This window comes from Nematostella vectensis, chromosome 4 (genome assembly GCF_932526225.1).
Source record: "Nematostella vectensis chromosome 4, jaNemVect1.1, whole genome shotgun sequence".
Lineage (NCBI taxonomy): Eukaryota > Metazoa > Cnidaria > Anthozoa > Actiniaria > Edwardsiidae > Nematostella > Nematostella vectensis.
This window is the reverse complement of record NC_064037.1, coordinates 2,102,483-2,114,772: the sequence shown is the minus strand read 5'-3', so window position 1 is coordinate 2,114,772 and position 12,290 is coordinate 2,102,483. Positions and strand designations below refer to the sequence as shown.

The 12,290-nt window shown below is 42.1% G+C and overlaps 1 protein-coding gene across 1 annotated transcript; it reads right to left on the bottom strand.

Moving 5' to 3' along the window:
* Nucleotides 1-435: 435 nt before the first annotated feature.
* On the bottom strand, nt 436-10,692 carry LOC116608246 (cytochrome P450 3A8-like). The gene is made up of 3 exons (XM_032369485.2): nt 10,605-10,692; nt 8,366-8,920; nt 436-3,675 (listed from the first exon to the last, which is right to left on the bottom strand). The coding sequence occupies exons 2-3, from the start codon at nt 8,889-8,891 to the stop codon at nt 2,711-2,713; spliced, it is 1,491 nt and encodes a 496-aa protein (XP_032225376.2). The 5' UTR covers nt 8,892-8,920; nt 10,605-10,692; the 3' UTR covers nt 436-2,710.
* Between the last annotated feature and the right edge of the window lie 1,598 nt (nt 10,693-12,290).

Below are 12,290 nucleotides of genomic sequence, written 5' to 3'. Positions count from 1 at the left end.
CACACTGATAGCTCGCGCTGGCACTCTTAAACCCGGTGGCCTCAACCGGCGTGAAGAAACCGTTTAGCTACTTAGTAATCCACACCATCCTATTTACCATCTTCCATAAGTCACTCTTTACTCAATTACTATTTTTACCTTTTTTTAGTTAATCATCAATGAACTTTGTACATATACTAGCTATAACATGCCATTGTAACTCATTTATAACCTGAAGAAGGCAGGTATTGGCCTGCCGAAATATCGTTCTAAAAAACATAAATTGCGTTGTTGTCGACTTTTTCTTTTAAAGGTTTTATTAATTAATCAACTGTCGACGCAGACCACAAGGTCCGACGCACACCAGCAGATAGAGGCTGTCCGGTGGTTTCTTTCTACGTTTTTGTAAATCGGATTATTGTCAATAAGTCATTTTTAATATTAAAATGACATATATATTCAATGCCGTTTTATTCGTTCTATTTTCTTTATTATAGTCATATAATAATCATCATTATCATTTTATTATCATAATCATCATCATTGATTATTGATGATTAATTATCCCATCATCATAAAATAATATAATCACGAATTAATTATGCTATGGAATCAAATACCGTACATAGAATGTTCGTAGATAGCTCCCGTTGTAAATAATTATCATCATCGCCATCATTAGCATTATAAAATAATCATTATTTATTATACTGTGAAATTAAATACCGTACATAGAATGCTCATAGCTGCCGTTGTAGATTGCCAGATGTAAACGCCGTTTTTGCGCAATTAGTCAGCGCGCACGTTGATTTACTTAGGCTCTCTCTTGCGTGCGTTGATTCACTTAGGCTCTCTCTCGCGCACGTTGATTCACTTAGGCTCTCTCTCGCGTGCGTTGATTCACTTAGGTTCTCTCTCGCGTGCGTTGATTCACTTAGGCTCTCTCTCGCGCACGTTGATTCACTTAGGTTCTCTCTCGCGTGCGTTGATTCACTTAGGTTCTCTCTCGCGTGCGTTGATTCACTTAGGCTCTCTCTCGCGCACGTTGATTCACTTAGGCTCTCTCTCGCGTGCGTTGATTCACTTAGGTTCTCTCTCGCGTGCGTTGATTCCTTTAGGCTCTCCCTCGCGTGCGTTGATTCACTTAGGCTCTCTCTCGCGTGCGTTGCTTCACTTAGGCTCTCTCTCGCGTGCGTTGATTCCTTTAGGCTCTCTCTCGCGTGCGTTGATTCCTTTAGGCTCTCTCTCGCGTGCGTTGATTCACTTAGGCTCTCTCTCGCGTGCGTTGATTCACTTAGGCTCTATCTCGCGTGCGTCGATTCACTTAGTCTCTCTCTCGCGTGCTTTGATTCACTTAGGTTCTCTCTCGCGTGCGTTGATTCCTTTAGGCTCTCCCTCGCGTTCGTTGATTCACTTAGGCTCTCTCTCGCGTGCGTTGATTCACTTAGGTTTTCTCTCGCGTGCGTTGATTCACTTAGGTTCTCTCTCGCGTGCGTTGATTCCTTTAGGCTCTCCCTCGCGTGCGTTGATTCACTTAGGCTCTCCCTCGCGTGCGTTGATTCACTTAGGCTCTCTCTCGCGCACGTTGATTCACTTAGGTTCTCTCTCGCGTGCGTTGATTCACTTAGGTTCTCTCTCGCGTGCGTTGATTCACTTAGGCTCTCTCTCGCGCACGTTGATTCACTTAGGCTCTCTCTCGCGCACGTTGATTCACTTAGGCTCTCTCTCGCGTGCGTTGATTCACTTAGGTTCTCTCTCGCGTGCGTTGATTCCTTTAGGCTCTCCCTCGCGTGCGTTGATTCACTTAGGCTCTCTCTCGCGTGCGTTGCTTCACTTAGGCTCTCTCTCGCGTGCGTTGATTCCTTTAGGCTCTCTCTCGCGTGCGTTGATTCCTTTAGGCTCTCTCTCGCGTGCGTTGATTCACTTAGGCTCTCTCTCGCGTGCGTTGATTCACTTAGGCTCTATCTCGCGTGCGTCGATTCACTTAGTCTCTCTCTCGCGTGCTTTGATTCACTTAGGTTCTCTCTCGCGTGCGTTGATTCCTTTAGGCTCTCCCTCGCGTTCGTTGATTCACTTAGGCTCTCTCTCGCGTGCGTTGATTCACTTAGGTTTTCTCTCGCGTGCGTTGATTCACTTAGGTTCTCTCTCGCGTGCGTTGATTCCTTTAGGCTCTCCCTCGCGTGCGTTGATTCACTTAGGCTCTCCCTCGCGTGCGTTGATTCACTTAGGCTCTCTCTCGCGTGCGTTGATTCACTTAGGTTCTCTCTCGCGTGCGTTGATTCCTTTAGGCTCTCCCTCGCGTGCGTTGATTCACTTAGGCTCTCTCTCGCGTGCGTTGATTCACTTAGGTTCTCCCTCGCGTGCGTTGATTCCTTTAGGCTCTCTCTCGCGTGCATTGATTCACTTAGGTTCTCTCTCGCGTGCGTTGATTCACTTAGGCTCTCTCGCGTGCGTTCATTCACTTAGGCTCTCCCTCGCGTGCGTTGATTCACTTAGGCTCTCCCTCGCGTGCGTTGATTCACTTAGGCTCTCTCTCGCGTGAGTTGATTCACTTAGGCTCTCTCTCGCGTGCGTTGATTCCTTTAGGCTCTCTCTCGCGTGCGTTGATTCACTTACGCTCTCTCTCGCGTAATTTGATTTACATTGGCTCTCTCTCGCGTAATTTGATTTACTTAGGCTCTCTCTCGGGTAATTTGATTTACTTAGGCACTTTAGCACCAAAGTGGATCCATTACAAAGATTGGACCCGAACATGAAGTCCATCCTTACAAGTCAAAGTAAAGCCCGACACAACTTTAAGGGGTACTTGTGTGTCAGGGGCGCGGACAAGACGATACTTGGATAAGATCTTTACTAAAGCTGCCTTCACTTCCATCATGGCGAACCGCGCACCGATGCAAATCCTCGGTCCAGCACCGAAAGGAAGGAACTGGAATGGGCTTCGGGAATCATCGCGCGTAAGGAATCTCTCGGGGTTGAACTTCTCCGGCTCTTCCCAGGCCTCTGGGTCGTGATGTAAGGTGTAGATTGGGTACTTAACGATCATTCCCGCTGGTATGGTTATACCGTTAATGGTGCATTCCTTCGTGCATTCTCGCGTCATAACGTGCGCGGGCGGGGTTATTCTAAGAGATTCATTGACCACCGCTTCCAAGTACTCTAGACCAAAGATCAGCTCATACAGCGGCTTATCAGGCTCCCTCCTCATTGCCGCTAAGATCTCTTCTCGCAGCCGTTCCTGGATTTCTGGGTTCACCACCAGATGATAGGTTGTGAATGTTAACGCGTTGCCTGCAGTCTCGTGCCCCGCCAGCAGAAAGGTCGCCGACTGGGCGATGACTTCATCTGCCGTCAACTTCCCGCCGTTTTCCTCGTTGTGCGCGTTAAGCATCAACTCGACCAGATCTTTGCGCCCCTTCCCTTGATGTGCTAGTCGCGCCTGGATGATACCTCGGGCAAGGTCCATAAAAAAGTCTATCTGAGTACGAAAGAGACCGGCGAAATACCTGAGGAACTGCGTAAATGGCAATGCTAGAAGCCATTTTAGGAATGCCGGAGGATGAAAAATGGATCTCGCTTTTTGCAGGAACTCATTTTCCTGGTTTGTTTGAACGTTGGAGTCGACGCCAAAGGCGCAGGAAAGGATGATTTCTAGCGTCATCTGACTGTACCAGGAGAGCATGTTAATACTGTGCTCTGTAACGAAGGTAGAAAGTTGTATATTAGATGAAGCTATTCAGAAATTTGTGTGAATTCATTCAGAACATTTACAGTGTGTCGCACGCCACGATGGTCATCTAGTGGTAGACTCTTTGTTAAACGCTTCGGTGCGCGCCATCACAAAATACCCAAATCATAATTTTTCACTTGTTGTCAGTCGAGGGAGAGTTCCCGCCACCAAGCGTGAAACGCTTGGTATTCGTCGAAACTCAAGCCAGCATGTCCTTTGTATTATTGTCGGTCGAAATTCAAGTGTCATGAGTAATTCTGGAAAAGCCAGCATGTCCTTTGTATTATTGTCGGTCGAAATTCAAGTGTCATGAGTAACTCTGGAAAAGCAAGCATGTCCTTTGTATTATTATCGGTCGAAACTCAAGTGTCATGAGTAACTTTGGAAAAGCCAGCTTGTCCTTTGTATTATTGTCGGTCGAAATTCAAGTGTCATGAGTAACTCTGGAAAAGCAAGCATGTCCTTTGTATTATTATCGGTCGAAACTCAAGTGTCATTACTAACTCTGGAAAAGCCAGCTTGTCCTTTGTATTATTGTCGGTCGATCAAGTGTCATTACTAACTCTGGAAAAGCCAGCTTGTCCTTTGTTTTATTGTCGGTCGATCAGGTGTCATGAGTAACTCTGGAAAAGCCAGCATGTCCTTTGTATTATTGTCGGTCGAAACTCAAGTGTCATTACTAACTCTGGAAAAGCCAGCATGTCCTTTGTATTATTGTCGATCGAAACTCAAGTGTCATTGGTATTTCTGGAAAAGCCAGCATGTCCTTTGTATTATTGTCGGTCGATCAAGTGTCATGAGTAACTCTGGAAAAGCCAGCATGTCCTTTGTATTATTGTCGGTCGAAACTTAAGTGTCATTACTAACTCTGGAAAAGCCAGCTTGTCCTTTGTATTATTGTCGGTCGAAACTCAAGTGTCATGAGTAACTCTGGAAAAGCCAGCATGTCCTTTGTATTATTGTCGGTCGAAACTGAAGTGTCATGAGTAACTCTGGAAAAGCCAGCATGTCCTTTGTATTATTGTCTGTCGAAATTCAAGTGTCATGAGTAATTCTGGAAAAGCCAGCATGTCTTTTTCTCCTTTGTATTATTATCGGTCGAAACTCAAGTGTCATGAGTAACTCTGGAAAAGCCAGCATGTCCTTTGTATTATTGTCGGTCGATCAAGTGTCATGAGTAACTCTGGAAAAGCCAGCATGTCCTTTGTATTATTGTCGGTCGATCAGGTGTCATGAGTAACTCTGGAAAAGCCAGCTTGTCCTTTGTATTATTGTCGGTCGATCAGGTGTCATGAGTAACTCTGGAAAAGCCAGCATGTCCTTTATATTATTGTCGGTCGAAATCAAGTGTCATGAGTAACCCTGGAAAAGCCAGCATGTCCTTTGTATTATTGTCGGTCGAAACTCAAGTGTCATTACTAACTCTGGAAAAGCCAGCATGTCCTTTGTATCATTGTCGATCGAAACTCAAGTGTCATTGGTATTTCTGGAAAAGCCAGCATGTCCTTTGTATTATTGTCGGTCGATCAAGTGTCATGAGTAACTCTGGAAAGGCCAGCATGTCCTTTGTATTATTGTCGGTCGAAACTTAAGTGTCATGAGTAACTCTGGAAAAGCCAGCTTGTCCTTTGTATTATTGTCGGTCGAAACTCAAGTGTCATGAGTAACTCTGGAAAAGCCAGCATGTCCTTTGTATTATTGTCGGTCGAAACTGAAGTGTCATGAGTAACTCTGGAAAAGCCAGCATGTCCTTTGTATTATTGTCTGTCGAAATTCAAGTGTCATGAGTAATTCTGGAAAAGCCAGCATGTCTTTTTCTCCTTTGTATTATTATCGGTCGAAACTCAAGTGTCATGAGTAACTCTGGAAAAGCCAGCATGTCCTTTGTATTATTGTCGGTCGATCAAGTGTCATGAGTAACTCTGGAAAAGCCAGCATGTCCTTTGTATTATTGTCGGTCGAAACTCAAGTGTCATAAGTAACTCTGGAAAAGCAAGCATGTCCTTTGTATTATTGTCGGTCGATCAGGTGTCATGAGTAACTCTGGAAAAGCAAGCATGTCCTTTGTATTATTGTCGGTCGATCAGGTGTCATGAGTAACTCTGGAAAAGCCAGCTTGTCCTTTGTTTTATTGTCGGTCGATCAGGTGTCATGAGTAACTCTGGAAAAGCCAGCATGTCCTTTGTATTATTGTCGGTCGATCAGGTGTCATGAGTAACTCTGAAAAAGCCAGCTTGTCCTTTGTATTATTGTCGGTCGATCAGGTGTCATGAGTAACTCTGGAAAAGCCAGCATGTCCTTTGTATTATTGTCGGTCGATCAGGTGTCATGAGTAACTCTGGAAAAGCCAGTATGTCCTTTGTATTATTGTCGAAAAGCCAGCATGTCCTTTGTATTATTGTCGAAAAGCCAGTATGTCCTTTGTATTATTGTCGGTCGATCAGGTGTTATGAGTAACTCTGGAAAAGCCAGCTTGTCCTTTGTATTATTGTCGGTCGAAACTTAAGTGTCATGAGTAACTCTGGAAAAGCCAGCTTGTCCTTTGTATTATTGTCGGTCGAAACTCAAGTGTCATGAGTAACTCTGGAAAAGCCAGCATGTCCTTTGTATTATTGTCGGTCGAAACTGAAGTGTCATGAGTAACTCTGGAAAAGCCAGCATGTCCTTTGTATTATTGTCGGTCGAAATCAAGTGTCATGAGTAACTCTGGAAAAGCCAGCATGTCCTTTGTATTATTGTCAGTCGATCAAATGTCATAAGTAACTTTGGAAAAGCCAGCATGTCCTTTGTATTATTGTGGGTCGAAATTCAAGTGTCATGAGTAATTCTGGAAAAGCCAGCATGTCCTTTGTATTATTGTCGGTCGATCAAGTGTCATGAGTAACTCTGGAAAAGCCAGCATGTCCTTTGTATTATTGTCGGTCGATCAAGTGTCATGAGTAACTCTGGAAAAGCCAGCATGTCCTTTGTATTATTGTCGGTCGAAATTCAAGTGTCATAAGTAACTCTGGAAAAGCCAGCATGTCCTTTGTATTATTGTCGGTCGAAACTTAAGTGTCATTACTAACTCTGGAAAAGCAAGCATGTCCTTTGTATTATTGTCGGTCGAAACTCAAGTGTCATGAGTAACTCTGGAAAAGCCAGCTTGTCCTTTGTATTATTGTCGGTCGATCAGGTGTCATGAGTAACTCTGGAAAAGCCAGTATGTCCTTTGTATTATTGTCGAAAAGCCAGCATGTCCTTTGTATTATTGTCGAAAAGCCAGTATGTCCTTTGCATTATTGTCGGTCGATCAGGTGTCATGAGTAACTCTGGAAAAGCCAGCTTGTCCTTTGTATTATTGTCGGCCGATCAAGTGTCATGAGTAACTCTGGAAAAGCCAGCATGTCCTTTGTATTATTATCGGCCGATTTAGTGTCATGAGTAACTCTGGAAAAGCCAGCATGTCCTTTGTATTATTGTCGGTCGAAATTCAAGTGTCATAAGTAACTCTGGAAAAGCCAGCATGTCCTTTGTATTATTGTCGGTCGAAACTCAAGTGTCATGAGTAACTCTGGAAAAGCCAGCATGTCCTTTGTATTATTGTCGGTCGATCAAGTGTCATGAGTAACTCTGGAAAAGCCAGCATGTCCTTTGTATTATTATCGGTCGAAACTCAAGTGTCATTACTAACTCTGGAAAAGCCAGCATGTCCTTTGTATTATTGTCGGTCGATCAAATGTCATAAGTAACTCTGGAAAAGCCAGCATGTCCTTTGTATTATTGTCGGTCGAAACTCAAGTGTCATTGGTATTTCTGGAAAAGCCAGCATGTCCTTTGTATTATTGTCGGTCGAAACTCAAGTGTCATTGGTATTTCTGGAAAAGCCAGCATGTCCTTTGTATTATTATCGGTCGAAACTCAAGTGTCATTACTAACTCTGGAAAAGCCAGCATGTCCTTTGTATTATTGTCGGTCGATCAAATGTCATAAGTAACTCTGGAAAAGCCAGCATGTCCTTTGTATTATTGTCGGTCGAAACTCAAGTGTCATTGGTATTTCTGGAAAAGCCAGCATGTCCTTTGTATTATTGTCGGTCGAAACTCAAGTGTCATTGGTATTTCTGGAAAAGCCAGCATGTCCTTTGTATTATTGTCGGTCGATCAAATGTCATAAGTAACTCTGGAAAAGCCAGCATGTCCTTTGTATTATTGTTGGTCGATCAAGTGTCATGAGTAACTCTGGAAAAGCCAGCATGTCCTTTGTATTATTGTCGGTCGATCAAGTGTCATGAGTAACTCTGGAAAAGCAAGCATGTCCTTTGTATTATTGTCGGTCGATCAAGTGTCATGAGTAACTCTGGAAAAGCCAGCATGTCCTTTGTATTATTGTCGGTCGAAACCTGCCTGTGATGGCGGTGTTGGGGTTACTTATAACTAAAATACTCATAACTAAAATACTTATAACTAAAATACTTATAACTAAAATGCTTATAACTAAAATACTTAAAACTAAAATACTTATAACTAAAATGCTTATAACTAAAATGCTTATAACTAAAATGCTTATAACTAAAAAACTTACAGTATAACTAAAATGCATGAAAAAGCGCATAAAATGAAAATTTACAGCGCAAATATCTTCCCCTGAATTGTGAATTCAGTATCTTCAGGGTACCTGTGTCGGCGACTTCTCCCAGCTTCTGGATCAAGGTGTCACATGATTTGGAAACCAGAGGAATCATGGTCTTCATTTTACCGGAAGTAAAAGTAGGGGTCAGTGTAGAACGCACTCGTTTCCAGTCCTCGTCTTTGGAGGCAAAGAGGCCCAACCGAATCAATCCTTTAGGCGGAAACGCAAAGTGGCGATTCCTAAAGCTTGAAAACTCTTTTACAAGAATCTGTTTCAGCATATCCGGGTCCGCGACAATCACCTCCACGTTCTTGCCCGTGCAAAATGAAAACACCTTGCCGTATCTCTTTCTGTATTCCAGGAGCGCCATGTGCTGGCCTCCGTATTTTTGGATGTCGCCGAGGTTCCCCGAGAAAGGGCGTGGCGGTGCGCCAGGGATGTTCAGCCTCCTGAGCACCCAAAAGGGGTATGTCCCGTAGACGTACACCCCGATTGCAAGAAGGGCGAGGCTTAGGGCGATGAAGGCAGGGTGCGGCAGGGCGTCCCAAGGGGAGATTGAATCATCTAGCATGCTGTTTATCGGTAAGAAGAAATCAGCGACTGAAATTAAAGGAAGAAACCAGAAATTTGACCAAAGCTACAATAACTCGTATTTCCTTCAGGTTGTATGGAAATGATCATTTCGGGTCCTGGTGTTGTTTCGGGCCCTGTACATATAACCTTTATCATGCTAATACTGTATGTAATATAACCTCTATTATGCTAATATCCAAACTCGGAGAACCTTTGTTTGCACATAGCCTAAAAGATCTGCATTCTCGTTGGGCTTTTTGCATTTTTGTAATAATAATGCTCCGAGCAAACCAGCGAAAAAATATATTTGCTAGAGAAAAAAACAGTACTGTCATACAACGCAAGAAAAATATAAGCATGATGTTACAAAAATAAAGTGATGCTATTTGAAAAAGGTCATTAGTTCATGACCCATTCCGCTGCGTAGGGAATGTTCCGGATGTCCTAGGGATCCGTTTTAATAGGATACAGAGATTTTTGAGCGTCTGGCCGCTCAAGAAAAGGCCTGCTAGCGGAGGATATTACTCGGTTAAAGTTCTTAAAACCTTTCACTTATATCAATCTAGCCAAAACAAAGCATAGTTAAACTTTCAAATTCTGAAAAGGGAATTGAATTTGATTGAAATTTAAATTTTCTTTGAAAATTTTCCTGGCCGCGCGAAAGGAGTGAATCGAGTGAATAATTCCAAGTTTTGGCGGGAAAATCTGAAACAACGTATTTTCCTTAAATCCCTTAAAATTCAGAGACGGCAATACCACAAAATATTGGCGAAGTGTTTTCTATTGCAATGCTACCCACAATGAAGCGAAGAATAATTTAAAGTCGGGAATTGTATGCGAAAAAAGAAAATATCGTTTTGTTGTAGGTTTCAAATACAGCGCGCGCTCGTGAGAATGTCGTTATTCTTGATTGCGGATGCAGCCCGCGCGCACAATGCAAAAACAATTCAAAGACTAAAAAATATCTGCTAAATTTTGCAGATTTGTTTCCTGATGTTAAATAATTATTTGATTACCAGGTTGAGATATAAAGATGACGGTAAAAGTTGTAACCACACAACGTTCTTCAGCAATAACTTAGAAGACATGATGACGGGAACCGGTTTAGCGCGCGCATATGTTTTCTCATGTAATTTGGTTGACATCTCGATCTACGTCACAAATGACTGGACCCGGGCCTTTCAGTTCACGGCCTTTTTTCCGAAGGTTGACCAAAATACCTCAACATTACAGATTTGAGTTATTCGCGCGAACGCGTGTTTTATAGGGTCCATACGAACCACATACTATTTGGAAGATGAAAATATAAAGAATTGACAAAGTCTATCAACTCTGAAAGGTTTTATGGACTTTAAGTGTGATTATGGCGAACAAGGAGCAAGCACCGCAATGATTGGCCCGAGTGTGACCCTCATCACACGTGCGATGTGCAGTGACTTGAAAGCCCTCGGGTCCTATGGTTGTCCTTATCACGCGTCACGGGACATCCTCGAACTAGTCCCTGGCAATCGACGGAACTCGTAACTTAGGAGTCGTAATTGTTTTTTGCAAAGCAAGACACAAATCTACGGATCAAACATTTGCATACATCTCGGCCAGCACTACGACAAAACCATTACATAGAAAAAGTGAACAATCAATTGAAATCAAACAAGACCGAGGTTAAAACTTTCAAGAATTTTGCGCTGTTGGATCGTAGCAAATCCCCTACCTTATCATGGGAGAACCTATTTCTTTATTTGGAGCAGTGATCATCAAACCACGCATTGACCGATCAGAGAATAATCCTTCATTTATTAAAATCACTCAAGCGAGAAGACCAGAGGAGACAATGTAAAACAGAGAAACTTACAAAGGACTCGGGATTTGCCCAACTAGGGACCAACTGTTAGATTTCTGACGGGTAAGTAACGAAATGCTAAAAAAAAGAAAACATCGAGCAAGCTCGAGTCCTCTAAAAATACACGTTAACAAAACGCAACTCTTTGCTAAAGCAGATATTCATATCAAACCTTGGCTAAGACATCCATATCGAACCTTGGCTAAATTAGACATCCAGAGAAAAACTCAGGCAGCCCAGGTGGCCAAGAAAGTTAATATCCCCGTTAGAAAGCAAATGGTATGAACAGAAGAACGACCAATCCCTTAAAAAGAATGTCGATCAGCCTATCCTTTTTTATTGCAAGAAATCTTGCCAAAAAACATTCACAGTTGATAGATAGATAAGACAACACTTCCGTCAGTCAAATTTGTCTCAATTTTAGTGGCAATAAAACATTAAGACCAGCGGTCTGAGTTCGTCGAGATTTCTCGGAAAAATGAAGTTTGGGTGCCCTATCTCAAAATTAAACTGGTAATAGGTATGGGTGACCATGGTATCCTGTGAAAGTTTGAAGCAATTTGGATAAAAATTTTTGGCGATAGAAGCCGAAAAGTAATTTTTCGTCTCCCGCACCCGGATTTGAGACAATTTCGTGGTTGTTAGAAAAAGACTAAAAACCGGTTCGCAACGCGTGATAAAACAACTGCAGCTTATATAAACCTAAAGAATAGATAATAAGGAACTCCCAGGCTGAAAGATAAGCTGTTCTGTCAGCACCTTATTATTTTACGCGATTTTATTTTATTTTATGTTTTTAGATGACTTTGAAAAGCCTTGAAATGATCGTGTAATATCGCCGATGAGATGTGGATTTGGCAAAAATGTTTGCATACATCGAAAAGAGCATCATTTCTACTTTTGATATGGGAAATAAAATTTAGGGGCAAATAAAATCCGACTTTTTTACAAGCCGAAATATGACCCCCACTTGACCCTAATTATAAACAAATGCCGACACTCACTTTTTAATGCCTCGCTACCAAAAACTTATAAATAACAATTAAAACTCCCCCCAAAAAAGGATGCAATATAATTCTTGAAAATACTGGTATTTAATCAAATATTCTTGTCTCTCTGATGTTTGTTTGCTTTTCAAGATTATATTTTCATAACATTTTAAAGTACAATCCGCATGCATGATAATTATTATCGGCACTAAAACTTCCGGTTCTTTATTCTTCCGCTTCATGAGCATCCCCAAACTTTTTCCCACGAAAGTTATTCTTAAATCGTCCTATATTTATTTCTATCCATCCCTCGTTCTATAAGCATTATAATATTTTCTTTCGTTCCCTACTTTCGTGGACTAGAAACGCGTACCATCTTCTGCTGTCGTGTTGTTATACAAATTCGAGGAGTTAATTTATTCAACAAGCGTTCATACAAAGATAACAAGAAAAAAATAACAGTTGAAGCTATTCTACTATTGTTTATGATATAACCAACCAATTTCCATTCCCCAGGTAAATTGAGTTATAAAAAGAAAGTAAGAAAAAATAACAGTTGATGCTTTTC